The sequence below is a fragment of the Camelus dromedarius genome, chromosome 3 (assembly GCF_036321535.1).
Source record: "Camelus dromedarius isolate mCamDro1 chromosome 3, mCamDro1.pat, whole genome shotgun sequence".
Taxonomy (NCBI): domain Eukaryota; kingdom Metazoa; phylum Chordata; class Mammalia; order Artiodactyla; family Camelidae; genus Camelus; species Camelus dromedarius.
Window position 1 is genome coordinate 60,759,003 of NC_087438.1, and position 14,969 is coordinate 60,773,971.

General features: G+C 38.5%; 2 protein-coding genes across 5 annotated transcripts in view; one reads left to right on the top strand and one right to left on the bottom strand.

Annotated features, from left to right (window-relative positions):
• Positions 1 to 389: 389 nt before the first annotated feature.
• On the bottom strand, positions 390 to 10,194 carry MBLAC2 (metallo-beta-lactamase domain containing 2). The gene is made up of 2 exons (XM_010997238.3): positions 9,563 to 10,194; positions 390 to 3,748 (listed from the first exon to the last, which is right to left on the bottom strand). The coding sequence occupies exons 1-2, from the start codon at positions 10,014 to 10,016 to the stop codon at positions 3,363 to 3,365; spliced, it is 840 nt and encodes a 279-aa protein (XP_010995540.1). The 5' UTR covers positions 10,017 to 10,194; the 3' UTR covers positions 390 to 3,362.
• Positions 10,195 to 10,360: 166 nt separating this feature from the next.
• POLR3G (RNA polymerase III subunit G) overlaps positions 10,361 to 14,969 on the top strand; it is a 42,374-nt gene continuing 37,765 nt past the window's right edge. For 3 of the 4 annotated variants that reach the window (XM_031448134.2, XM_031448098.2, XM_010997241.3), the window contains exon 1: positions 10,481 to 10,731. The gene's annotated coding sequence lies outside the window, so the exon portion shown is untranslated. Of the gene's footprint in view, positions 10,732 to 14,969 lie in introns of all 4 variants that reach the window. The other variant, XM_010997240.3, reaches the window with a different exon arrangement.

Below are 14,969 nucleotides of genomic sequence, written 5' to 3' on the forward strand. Positions count from 1 at the left end.
GTGGAATCTAAAAAAAAAGACAAATGAACTTATTTACAAAACAGAAACAGACTCACAGACATAGAAAACAAACTTATGGTTACGGGGGGGAAGGGATAAATTGGGAGTTCAAGATTTGCAGATACTAATATATATAAAATAGATAACCAACAAGTTTATACTGTATAGCACAGGGAGCCATACTCAATATCTAGTAGTAACTTATGGTCAAAAAAATATGAAAACAAATAAATGTATGTTCCTGTATGACTGAAGTATTGTGCTATACACCAGAAATTGACACAACATTGTAAACTGATTATACTTCAATAAAAAAAATAAAAAAAGAAAATACCCTTGCAAGACATTAAATGGAAATTTGCTAACATCATAAAAAAAAACAACTATAGTTTGAAATAAAATGTCCACTTTAATAGTTATCACACGAATGCTTACTTACACTTATCAGAAAATTATAAGAGGACAATTTGGGCATGTCACATTCATATTACTATCCATATAAGAACTACACATAATCATTTATTCAACTGTATCAGGATAACACACAAGGTTTTGTTTTAGACTTCTCAGTTAAATGGAAAGACCAAATAAGGAAACTGAATTTTTAAAAATTAAGTTATTAACAATATAAATAATAAAAATTGTTTCTAAATGTCTTATATTTTGACAACTTTGAATTATACTTACATACTATTATTTTTCCAAACCATAAATTACATCAAGGGTCACTGTCAGGGTGAAAATATATGTTTTAAAGCTTTTTTAAAATATGCTATTATTATGCTTTAACATCACTTGATTTATTCTTGGCACATGTGGTATCTTGAAAAGTAAAAATACACTTTGCCAATTTTATGTTATTGTGCAGGTATAAGAGAAAGAGCACAGTTTGGGAGGCAGACAAACCTTTGTTCAGTTACCAGCTTTGTCCAAAGTTGTGTTGTTAGGTTATATTCAGTTACTTCTTGGCACTGGGGCCAGGATTAAATTAAATAATGCATATTTTAAAATGCATAGCATGGGCACTAAATGAATGATAGATCCTTTCCCCAATTTACTCACATTGAAACAATAGCAAAATATCACAGTCTTTGTTTTGATACAATTTGAAAAACTAGAAAAAATGGGAAATTTAAAAATAAAATCAGTATGTTTTGAAAAATCATACTTTTAAGAAATAAGGAAAGCCTTCATCAGGTTTAAATATTTTTCAATAAAACTTAGTGCCTACTATACCCTGATTTTTTTTAAAGAAAAAGTCCTAAAATATGATAAAATGGTCAATGGTTAAGGACTTTTGGTTTTCTTTTGTGCTATTGATATAAAAATAATGGCTATATTTAAGGCTCATTAAGTGATTGTTTGTAGTTGCCCTGAACCAAATCTATTTTCTTGATGTTGCACTATCAGTTAAAACAGACCTACTGCCTTAAATGACTTTCACAGAGAAACTCCCATAATATTCTACATTTGAATAATCATGGCCTCCTTACTGATTTCAAGTAAAGGTTCATTTGGTGGCATGTGGCAGTTCAGCTTGTCTGTCATTAAGGATGATTCTTATATACACAATCACAAACCCATCTTTCTCATGCTAAATACTTGGTGTTTAGAAGATCTAAGACTCCTGAAAGTTAAACTGTCACAAGGAATAGCCTACTGTAGCCAGTAATGCTTCCCTTCCTATTCTTCACAGAGGATGCAGAAACAACCCAATTCTTATTTCCTACCCTCACCACCTAACAAATCATCCTTCCAAATCTGACTCAGAAGCTCCTCCTCCAGGAAACTTTCCCTAATCAAACTTCATACCCCTCCATTTATGTCCCTGACACTCACGTGTAATTTGTACTAACTTCAACCTGCATGTATTATTATTCATGTTTTGTTTGTCTTCTGCTTCTAGCTAGGATATCATCTCTTTGAGTTTTTAAGCTTCCACAGTGTTTAGCACAATGTATGCAATGCATTTATGTGACTATGTGTGTGTGCGTTGAATGAATAAAAAACTAAAGAACCTAGGGGGGTGGTAGGGTAGGAAGTTCCAAATTCTTCAGAAATCAGAATTGCTAGACCTTCCTAACACTGAAAAGCTGACTTCCAAAGCTGTGTCAGTTTGGTTTTGGACATGTCAATAATAAAATGGCAGTGAAAAAACTGTTTAAAAAACCTTTATGAAATATTCCAAAAGGCTTTTTAATAAATTATTAAGAGCACCAAACCAAAATATTTTACTAAACAGTGGGATAACCTTTCCTACAACTTTTTAAATGTAGACTTCTTTCCATCAAAGACAAAGAATACTGAACAGGAATAGGTGTTGTGAATCAGGATAAAAAAGGCAATTCACTCCAAGTCAGTGTCTAATGCACATTTTGCAATTAATCTGAAAAGCCTTCTGTGGTACATATGTATGTTATGTTAAGTAAAAGAATGGTTAATATCAGATGTTGTAGATCTCTATAGTTGTTTTGGTACTATAAAATATGATACATATACTGAAGCTGCTATTTAACAAGAAAAACTTTGTTTATAATAACTGTTATTATTAAAATAGGATATAATAAAAAATTATTCTCAATGTGTATATTTTCAAATTTGCCTGACAGTGTCCTTTTGAGAAATCTGACAATTTGTAGTTAGATTACAGACATTTGAATTTCACTTTTATGATTGAAAATATTACACTTACATAATAACAAACAACAATATATAACAGCTTTTTTACTGGAGTAATCTGCAATTTATATTTAAAGCTCTGCAATAAACAAAATTCATTGTACTTCTTGTAAGTAAAATTACACAACACATAATGTACACTATAATTACATTAAGAATAAATAAAATGAAGCATACAAATTCCGTACCATAACAATGCATTGTTTTAGCTGTCATTCTAAATATTAGTTTATGTTTGTTTTGAATTCTAATGTATTTTAAGCTCAAGAAACTTTATCTTTAAATAATATACCAAAAATATCAAGTTTTATAAACATAAAACTCTTTATGTCTGTTTTCCTAGGTCATCTAGGAAATAAGAGAAATGGGAGGCAAGGACTGTTCTTTCTCTTACTGCAAAATGTCTCCTTGCTTCCCCATATACTTCTATGTCATTTCTAGAGCAAATATTACAAGATGACAGCTTTGGCAAATTATAAGCTTATTTAAGTGGTTTCTTAATTGGAAAAAATAAATAAATAAACCAGGAAGTTCCTTTTTTGGCTTATTCATTCTCAACCTTTTTTTCTCTAATATACAATCGGAGTATAAAAGCACTTCTTGAAATGGTCACTATTTTAAACAACACAAAATGAATTGGATTCATTTATAGAACTAATCAAGATAGATTATCAGTATAGATACTAGGGTGAGGTCCTAGAATTTGTTACACGTAGAGCTAAACTTGCAAGGGATCGCATGGCAAAAGTAGAAACTTTGTGACATATCCCAGCTTTTGAAATATAGTTAGAAGCCAATCGAAAAAGCCTTTCAGCACCAAAAGTATTGAAGTGCCCAGGAAGCACCTTCTCTACCAGACCTCTGTCCACTAATTCTATCAGACGTTCACAGGTTCCAACATAGTCACTTATCCTGCTGTATGGGAGCCAATCAATCAGTGATCCATCATACACGACATCTCCACTGAAGAGAATCTTTCGGTCTTTGTCATGTAAGCAAATACTGCCCCTGGAATGACCGGGCATGTGCATAACAGTGAGCTGTCTGTCACCAAGGTTGATCACATCCCCTAAAAATAGAAACAGAATTCACAGATAAACATGTTATATACTGGACTTCAATCACTTAAAGAATAGAAGAATGCTAAATGGTTTCAAAAATGTTGGGAAGGATGATAGTTATTTTACTTTTATTTCAAAAATACTCTACTTCTTAAAATAAGTTACCTATATTTCATTTCTATTGTTTACTAGATCAGTGTTTGCCAAAGTGAATAATGCGGACCACTATTTCTGCTGGTTGTTATAATACATAAAAGAAAAGCAGAAAAGATGACTCTGTGGTCAAATAATTTTGGAAACTCTTCCTTCAAAGAAAATTAAGTAGCTTTCTTTTCTGCAAGATGTGCTAATGTACATTTAGTATGCTAACATACATCGTGGACATATACAAGGGAGATATGACTGTATAGTTTCTCAAACTTATTTGACCACAAAACTTCCATTTTTCAGAATATCCACTGTACTAATATCCTGGTGACAAGATTCACAAATGGTATTCTAGTGAAGAGTTCTATATTTTTGCCCTTTGCTCTGTCACCCTATGGGAATTAAGGCTTGAAGAATCAGTACAAATGATGCTCTGGCTACTGCTATTGCTGTAATAAACTGTTTTCAGTCTTTACCCAGGAACCTCAAGTCTTCTGTCAGAATCTACTAAACTGTGGCAGGTTAACTTGCTAACTTGCAAATAGCATAAAATTTCAAACTCTTTTCAGTTATTTGACAGTGGGGAGGAAACTGAGCTATATGAATACAAAACTATTCTTGTGCTGGATGTACTGCAGTACTAACTTAAGTAAATCATCATAAGTTAAAAGATTCATTGTTATCTCTAGTGCAAACATATATATATACACAGAAATGGTCAAAGAAGTATAGGCAAAATTAATAATTAAATTAAAATGGTGTAATAATCAGGATTTATTAAATATAAAAGAAGAAAATAAAGGAAAAACAAAGAGATAAACAAGAAATGAGACACAAAAAACAAATAATAAAATAGCAGACCTAAATACAACTATGTCAATAATTATATTAAATGAGTGGTATAAACACTCTATTTGAAGGTAGAGATTATCAGACTAGATTAAAAAAGCAAGAGATAGACACAATCTACAAGAAAGAAACTATAGAGTCAAAGACAAAAACAAGTTGAAAAGTTGTACCATATAAACATTAACAATAAGAGAACTAGAGTATCTATATTGTCAGACAAAATGAATTTGTATATAAAGACTATTACTGGAGAAAAGAGGTACATTTTATAAGGATATACATTGGGTCAACACATGAAAAAAAATTCTAAATATACATGTACCTAAAACAGGATAAAAATTCAAAAAGTAAAAACTGACAGAATTAAAATAAGAATAAACAGTTCAACAGTTATGCTTAAAGATTCAAATATTCCTCTCTGAAGAATTCTTAAGTAGATAGAAAAACAGTAAAGGGGTGGGGAGGGATATAGCTCAGTGGTAGAGTGCATGCTTAGCATGCACGAGGTCCTGGGTTCAATCCCTAGTACCTCCCTTGTTTTGAAGGGACTAAATAGGATAAAGGTATATCTTAGTAACTTCCTAAGTAATAGCATTGTGGGAAATAATTTTTTGAGAACTTGACTAATAATTTAGATGTTAGAATTCTAAATTGGAAGTCAGTTTTATTCAAATAAGGCATAGCTCCTCTTTTCTAGCTCCAAAACAATTCTGGTTTGTATAGATGATCTTTTTTCTTTAAATTGGAAGCCTGTAGACTCTTCTTTGATCCCAGTGTTCTGAAATTTTACAATAATGTACCTTGGGCTGAATACATTTTCAAACATTGTGCAGGAAACCCGATGAACTATTTTGATCTGGAAATTTACATCCCTTAATTATGGGGTATTTTCTTAAATTATCTCTACTTTCTTTTCTTCTACTTTCTCTATTTGCTCTGTCTGTGCTCCTGTTGTTCCAATGTCAGATTTTTCACACTGGTCCTTTACTGGTTCTCTCCTAGTTTCCATTTTGCCTATCTGTTCTTTTTGTAAGTTTTTCAAATTTTTTTCAAATTTTTCAAATTTCCAGACCTTCTACTAAATAATTTCTGACATTTTAAATTCCAAGAGTTCTTTTATGTGTGTGGATATTGTTCTGTCTGTTCCTTATTTTTAAGACATCCTATTGTCTGTCAGCTATCTTGAATGCAATAGCTTGTTACCCCCTGGTGATATTAATGATTGTCTTCTCCTCTCAAGTTGCTTTATGCTGTTTTAGTATTTGATCCCATGTGAGAGGATTTTCTCAGATTTTGCATAATGCTTGGTTGTCTGTTTAAGGGGGGGAGGGGCTAGTGAAAAGGCTTTCTGAAGCACATGCATGGAGCCTAGGTGACCTAGGTAGAAGAATTCAAGCCAAGGATTGCTTAGGGATCAGCATCTTAGTCTTTTCTCTAGGGCTGGACAGATTTTCCAGATAAGATTCTTCCAACTTCCTACCTGGGGGGTAAAGGCTTGGCTTCCAACCTTCTGGAAAACTAGTAAAGAACATATATATTATAAATATCTGTCTATCTGTTTATCTATCTATCCATCTATTTTTTTCCCACAGCCCTATTTTCCACCTGAACTCCTGAGCTCAACAGTAACTGGCATCCCTCAATCAAGAAATCCCTGTTTTATTCTCCCCAGAGAACAAACTAACTGGATGGAAGAGGGGCATTCACTTAGGGAGAAGGGTTCCAGAATTTCAACAGCTTCTTAAATGGTTTTCAACCAATTCTACTTATTTTAGTATTCTTCCCTTTGTCCCCACTAAGGTACCAGTGACTGCTAAATCCTGAGCCTTTTAAGTCTCCTGCAGTACAAACTGGATTGACTCTTCATTTTCCATTGTTGGCATAGGATAAAACTGCTAATTTAAGTCACCTCATTTACTCCCCAGCATCCAAAACAGTACCTCAGTCAACGTAGATTTATACATAAAACAAATAGATAAACCATGGTCCACTTGCAGTAATCTTAGTGGAGTTTTTGAGGAGTCAAATTAGATGTGTTTATTCAATCTGCTACCTTTCTGGAATCTATTTTTTTAATGTCCCCAAATGATTTAAGTCCACCTGAAACAGCTGCTCTAATATCTTGGTGACTCTGGACAAACTGTTTAAACATGTACAACAGGGGACAAAAATGCCTGCATGTCATATGACTTGAATATTGTGAAAAATAGGGAGAACAATGTGTGCCCATTCAAGAAGAATGTGCTTATCAATCTAAGGTTGCTATCTTCTTATAGGAAGATAGTATTTCACTGTTATTCGGTGAGTTGTTTTTCCATCAAAGATGATGCACTGGATGATGATCTCTCCTTGTCCTCCTTCTCCTTCATGTAAGTCAGCTTTTGGGTTAGTGATACAGTGCACAGATTTATGCTTCTCCATAACAGGTGATCAATACACTAAATGAAATGTCATAAGCTAATGACTTCAGCCTCCTTATTCTCTAAACAAAACAATGAAGGCTTTATACTGTTAGGTATGTGCTGTTTATGTGTGTGTAACTGTGTATGAATTTTTAATATAAATATTTCATATCTCCATCCAGGCATCTGGATTATGATAATATCAAGTTAGCAGGCCATATCATTCAGAGGAAAGAGGGAATTAGATACTACTGAGAAGGTGAGATATCCAGCTCCTAATGAAAAATAACTTTTAATTTTACACAGTACTACCACCTTCAAAGTGTTTAGTAAATAGTAAGCTTTCTTTTCACAACTTCAAAGGCTTAAAGCACCACAAAGATAACCTGCAACTCCAAATTGCTATAATTCTACCATAAACTGGGATTTCAGGAAACCTGAATTCTAGCCCCAGCTCTTACCCTAACTGGCTATGTGACCTCAGGCATGATTTTCAAGCCTGTGTGGACTCTTCATCTATAAAACAATAATTCCTATCATTCTTTCACCATTGATTTCCTATTTCTGGCACAGGAGCAAAAGTAACTAAATAAATTTTAAATATATTTTAAATACTAATGTAACATTTTTTGGTTTGGGTGTCAGAGTTAATTTTGTCTGAATAACCATCAACTGCATGGAAATCCTACCTCTCATAAAAGCATCAATTTCATAAAGAAATACAGTAATTAAAAGCACATTTAATTAATCGAGATTTGCAGCTACTATTATATATAAAATAATCAACAAGTTTTTACTGTATAGCACAGGGAACTATATTTAATATCTTGTAGTAACCTATAATGAAAAAGAGAATGAAAAGGAATGTATGTATGTGTGTGTATGAACTATTATGCCATACACCAGAAATTGCCACAACATTGTAAACTGACTATACTTCAATTAAAAAAAAAGATGGCAAATATGCATATAAAAAGCACATTTAGGATGAATGTAGTTTTCTTTCATCTCAAATTGTCACATAATATAAGACAACCATCTAAACTGTTTTTTCTTAAATCTTTAGATTTAAAATTTTAATGAAAAGACTTAAGTGGGGTGTGAGGTATAGAATCTTGCGTTCTATTTTTTATATCTCAAGTGATCAAGATCTCATCTGTAAGATAAGCTCATTTTTGTAAAATATTTCATTATTTGTCTTACTGGTTGGTCAGAAAGTGAGCCTTATTGTACTGCAGCAACTGGATATTTCTACCTCTTAGAGAAACGTTTTAATAAATGAAATTTGCAATTAAAATTGTTTCAAGACAAAAGGGGGTTTAACATCCTGCTCAGAATTACCATAATATATTATGGGATAGAATTTATGTCTGATCTGCATACTTTGATCTATTTTGCCTGGGTTCAAATCCTCACTTTTGTCACTGTCTTGTTCTGTGGACTCTAGGCAAGCCATTAAAATGGGGGTCAGCAGCCTCACTTTAAATGTACTCTGAGAAAATGAAATCAACAAAAGCATTCTAAAAGAAAATTAATATACAATTATTACTGCTGTGACTAATTGACCCAATAATTTAAGTGCCTGTGTGGGGTTGGAAGGACTATAGTACTACTCTATTTTATTTTATTCCGCTAGTTCCTTTCTGAACCCCATCCTGTTTTTCAGAGCCAAAGAGGTCCAAGGTTATCTATGCATTAATCCACATACTTCACCATCTCGGGAACAGTCTCCTCGTTAATCTTTCTCAGGCCTTGCTTTCAACCAGAACAGAGAGCTGTCATAATGTAAGACTCAGACATCTTCTAACTCTTTATGTTCACTATCAAGCTTTTTCTTCTTGTGAGGCAACATCAAGAACAGAAACCTATCTGGAAGACAGAGATGCAAGAGCAGATTGGAACCACTGCTCTCTAATGGTTTTCTAAACCTACAGGTGGGAATTGTTCGTACTGGGCGGCGACCGCTGACCGAGCAGATGAAGTCAGCAGTTCTCAAAAGCATAGAGCATGACATGCAATCTCCAACAGGCGTTATTTTTTAAAAGTCTTCTTGCTAGAAAACTGCCTGGAAATGTCAGACAGGTGTTTGGGAAAAGAATGGGAATCCTAGTCACAAGCCTCTGTAGTGTTACTGCTGTACCTTACACAGGAAACTGAGTAGGGGGTTGGGCCGGCTTTCACTAGGGTACTCAGCATTCCTACACGGTGCCAGAATAGTCTCTGGTAGGGAAGGCTGCGATGGCCTTTCATCGATGGCCGAGTGGGCTGTTGACTCAGGGAAGGGAGAAGCAGAAGTAGTGCTTCAGCGATGTGACAAAACAAGCACTCTTACAGGCACTCACGTCTGCAACAAGCATCCCTCGGGTAGTTTCTCCCCAATCCCTTCCCTTAAGGAGAGAGCGCGCGCCCGTGAGAGGCCATTACCATCCTGCAGGATGAGGGTGGGCTGCACCGCCTGCACTCGGAACTGCCTGGCCCTCCAGCCTGGGCTCGGCGCCCGCACCACCTCACTGTCGGACAGCCAGGTTACGGTCTCAAAGTTGTCCCCGCGAGCCAGAGCCTCGGCCTCGGCGTGGTGCACCGCCACCCGGTCGAACTGGTAGAGGCCGCCAGAGTGGTCGAAATGCACGTGGGTGGCCACAGCCAGCAGTGGCCTGCACGCCGCGTCCTCTTTGGCCTCGCGGTCCTGCAAGAGGCCAGAGGAGTACAGGTACTCCGGGAGGCTGCGCAGCCCCAGGCCTGTGTCGATCACCACGTCCTGCTCGGAGCCCCGCACCAGCCAGATGTTGGCGCGGTTGCCGGACTCATAGAAGCGTTCCTGAATCCAGAAGATGCCGTCGCCCAGGGACTTGTGGGCGTACCACTCGAGGGCCGACATGCTGGGCAGGAGTGAGGCTGGTCGGAGTGGGTGTGCGCGTGTGTGCCTCCCGCGGGCTGTCCAGAATCTGGCGCTGCGGCGGGACGGAGCAGTCCGCCCGCAGCCAGGGAAAAGGCGCAGAGCGAGGAGGGGGCGGGGTATGCGGATGGGGCGGGGGCAGAACTAGGAGGAGGAAGGACGCGCGGAGACGCTGCCTTGAGTGTCCGATCGCACTCTCCCGCCGGGTCCGCAGAGAGCAGAGCCTGCTTTCCCCGCACTGGGGCGCTGGAGCAACCGCAGCCTGTGGCCGCTGCAAAAGGGAGCGCTAACGCCGGGGCCACTGCAGTAGACGAGAGATCTAGAAGGCAACACTCTTCCCACCTCCGGGGTCTGACTGCAGAGGCCGCAAGCAAGGCGTGGGAGGCAACAGAGCCGCCCACCGACCCAGCGCAGCTATGCGCACTTCCAGCAGGCGCAGAGAGTCAGGCCTAGCAGGTTGGACGACTACGGAGCCTGCCAAGGGCTAAAAAGCTCTTCGCCCGGTGGGCGGGGCCTAGCTGGGAGTGGGCGGGGCTAACTGGTTGGGCTCTGAACGCGGCTGAAAGGCCGCGTGGAGGGCGGAGCGCGTTTCTCCAGAGGTGGAACCCGAGCGCCGGAACATTCTGTTCGCACCCCTTCTTTGCCGGCCGGCACTTCGGCCGCACAGTTTTCTCAAGCCTCGAGACTTAGTGAGCAGGTAACAGAGGAGGCAAGTGAGGGCTTGGGAGGAGATGGAGAGGGTGGGGGGGTGGTTAAAGGGGCACGTGGAGAAGGTGGGGGAAGTCAGGGGTGGGAATTCATTAAAGCGCCTCTGAATTGAGTGTCGTTGGGAGATAGCTTTACCTCCCCTTCTCCTAATCCCGTCACAGTCTTTTAAAGTCGTCGTTTCCAGATTTTACCTAGTCTCCACTACCTAAAACTGTCTGCAGTGAGTAAGAAGGGAATTTATGCTCTTTCAAATCCTGTGGTATGACTGGTTCAAACACGAGTCACTGCCGCAGACTTGCAGCTAAGGACAGACTATTCAGTATCTTTTCTTAGCTGTTAGCACTTTATTTATTCTGTATCGTGGGGAGTGATGTTGTTTTTCTTCTCTTTGAAAAAATTAAATTCTATATTTGTTTCCTCACTCTGCCTTGTTTTGGTTAGTTCGTCCGCTCTTGGAAGAGAGCTAAGAAAGTTGGTAGATAGGCTTAACTAAGGAAAGGTGGAGGCAGCCGCACCTTGTGAGGACGGGAAAAGCGGCTAATGACTGGGTGTGGCCCCACCGGCCACCGAAATCACCCCCACTGTTAACACCAGGTGACTGTCCCTGTCCCACACCTCCCCGCTATTGAAACATCCATTTAGGCTTCAAAAATTCTCTTGAGAACTTCACTAACCTCCCTAACTCAGCCAGGAAAAATTATAAAGAGACCCATGAGACAGCATTGTAAAAGATAATTAAAAAACCCTTATTGTGGCAGCTACTAATAAGCCTTCATAGAGGAAGAGGTGTACTCTCCTATTGTCTTAAAGTCATTGATGGGGATGCAGCCTTTCTGAATATTTGCCTTATCTAGTTAGAATGTATCCAGTCACTCTGTTCAGGGCCATCCGTACGTGCAAGTCCCTGAGCTAGATGATGTGTGAGAAACAGAGTTGTATTTTTAATAAGTCATGATATGGGTTCTCAAGAATTTGAGAGAAGATAATATTTGCACACAAATGTTTGCAGTATAAAGCAAATGGGGTAAGTACCCCAGAGGAAGTGAAAAACCAGGTGCTTTAAGAATTTAGATGGATGGGACTGTTGAAGAGTGGCTTTTGAACTGGCCTTAAAAGACCACTGTTTCTTAGGACATTCTCAGCAGCGAAGTACGGTGCTCTCTGTAGTTTTCTTCTTCCTCTAGGCAAAGGGAGGTGAATTGGAGTGTTATCCTTACTAAGCCACGAGCTAAGCAATAATTCACCCAATTTTTATGTACATCCTGCCAGGCTGTGGTTAGTGATAGGGCAGGAAAAGGTGAATAAGTCTTCAAAGAGGCCTTCACACTTACAGATCCTTCTGCTTGTATCACACTTTACCCTGCATATCCTCTCCTAGTTCTCAGCGTAGTGTTTTCCTTCTCTTTGTCAGGTTTATGCTCAAATCTTACAGAATATAGGAGAACTTCTTCAACAACCCTTTTCATAATAGCACCCATGTTTCCTGTTTTTTCTTCATATCATGGATCACTACCTGACACTTCCTGTAAAATAGATCTTTTCTGTTTCCCATAGTAGACTGTGAGCACTATGAAAGCAGGGATTTTGTTTTGTTCACTGTTTTATTCGTAGTATGTAGTCAGAAGATGGTCTGACTCAGAAGGTACTTAATAAATACTTGATGAATGAATAATTGAAGAACTTACTGGGAAGATAGACAAGAACTGATAATTACGACATGACTTTTTTAAAAGGGTAATAAAAGCGGTGTGGTACTTGGGAAACAAAAAAGACAAAAAAGAGAGAGGCCTACCTCCATTTAGGGTGGAGGAAGTGGTCACAGAGAAGTGGCATTTGCATAGTCTCTTAAATGATGATGGAGCTTGCTCAGGTGGATATGGGAGGAAGGCATTCCACACAGAAGGAAGCTACATGCCAGAGCTGGTATAGCAGAGTTGGAAGTGATTAGAGTGAGGTTGGGGGTGCAGGCAGCAAGAGGCAGAAAGTTAGACTCCAAAGCTCTGTTAGCTAAGAAGGAGAGTGCTGCATCAAGGTTTGTGTTCTAGAGAGATGACTGGAGAGTGGATTGAAAGGGGAGTCTCGCCATGGGAAGTTTATTTGTTCTGTATTAGAGGTCCAGGCAAGAGATGGTGAAGGTCTGAACTAAAGCAGAGTTGAAGAAAGGCAAACATGAGAGGAGACACAGAGCTGAGATTCTTCTACTATTAGATGAGGGGATAGAAGGAGGGGAGACAAGGTCAGCATAACTGTTAGTTTCTGATTCGGGCAATTCAGGTGTCATTCATCAGGAAAGGGATGTACGCTGGCTTTCAGTGCCTCTCCTAACTTCCAAGCCCGCTTGTATCTGTTTGTATGTTTATTCACCTAGCTAATATGTGCAAGAGACTGTGTGAGATGAGGAGGATAATATATTTAAGCCACGGTTATAACTCAAAATTGCCTGAGCGAGGAGGAATTTCAGAGGTTAGCTCAACCTCTACCACAAGGTTGTTTCTGTAGTTAATTAGAATAGCCTTCTGCATTTCAGCTCTTGGATGCTCGAACTGTACTCATCAAACTATCTCAGAACAATTCTGAATAGAAATTTTCAGGAAACATCCCAAAGTGGAAGGGTGGTGCATCTGATTTCACATTTTTTAATCCAATCTATTTTGCCATTATTATTTCACTTCTTTGTAAGGATTAAAGACATTGCTTGGATTTAAAAGGTCTTCAACTAACCCAAGTGTGCTGCAAGCAGCGTAATGTAAATGCAAGGACAATGGGAAGATATCCTGAAGCTGTAACCCAGTCTTGTCTTTGTTAGGAATTAGCTTTGTGTCTTTAGACTTTCAGCTGACCTCTTAGGGCCCCCAGTTTCCTGTTCTATATAATGGAAAGTTTACTGTGGAGCAGTAGTTCTCAGTTTAGGTTACACATTGTAATCTCCTGGGATGCTTTAAAAAATCCTAATGCCTAACTCCTACCTCCTGAGATTCTGATTTGTTGTTCTGAGGTGATGCTTGAGTTTTTTGTAGGTTTGTTTGTTCTTTTAAAACTCTCCTGATGATTCCAGCATACAGCCAGGTCCCAAACTTGTTCTGAAAGTTAAAAAACAAAAACAAAAAACCTTAATAGTAGGCTGACAGAATTTTATTTCTGTGGGTAGATTTTCTCATCAAGCCACAGCAAGTAACTAAGTAAGTAAGTAAATAAATAAATAAATAAGAAAAGTTTAATATTGATTGTGGAGCTGTTGCTGTAAAGAGAGCACTCTGCTGAACAGTGGGGGATATAAAATCTCTCCTGCTAATACAGTCAAACAAACAAACAAACAAAAACAGAAGTGAAACTCCTTCTCTTTGGAAAAAGTCCATTTCCCAAAAGGGAAATTGTCTTTATTTCTTCCAGAATTGAAGAGTGTAGCTATATGCATCACCTCAATTTTTTAAAAATCCATTTATTTTAGTAGGAGGATCTTTCTAAGAGCAAGGTGTGATGAAATGACTTGTGGATATTGAGGAATTTAAACTGGATCTTAAGGTGAAAAGGGATGCAGCCAGGCAAGGAAGAAGAGGTTTCCAGTGGACAGAACGGTAGTCAAGATTTGATTTCAGCCGAGTGAGTCAGAAGGATCAGTGCCACCACTGAAAAAGGGCTCTGAATACCTGGATGGGGAGTTTGGATTTAATTCTCTAGCCAGGAGGGAAAATGAAGAGAGAAGCATGATCAGAACTGTGCTTTAGGATGAATAACGTGGGAGAGTAAATTAAAATAAACAGGAAGGACAGGGAATACTACAAAATTTGCAGCTCATCAAAAGTGAGATAGAAAAGGGCTGAGCTGGATTGTGATAGAGAAAATGAAAAGTAAGGGACATTTTGAAGGAACAGTTAGATGACTGAGTTCATAGGAGGGATAGAACAGAATGAGGAGTCAAAACTAATTCACTCCAAATCTTCAAATGTAGGTGACTCGCAAAATAACATACCATGGGTAGAAATAGGCACATTGTCCATGAAGGGCAAGCTAGTTAGTATAGAGAGAAGATGATCTCAGTATTTTAAAGCACTGTCCATATATTCTTTTGGTAGTAAGAAAATGGACTGAAACTCAGGACAGGAGGTCAGTGCTGGAGGTGATTGTGTGGGAGAGGTCATCAACCCCCGAGAGTGGGTGCTTTTTCCAAAGATAAAAAAAGAGCATAAGCAAAGATTCACCCTTAAGGAAATCCACATTTAGGAGGTT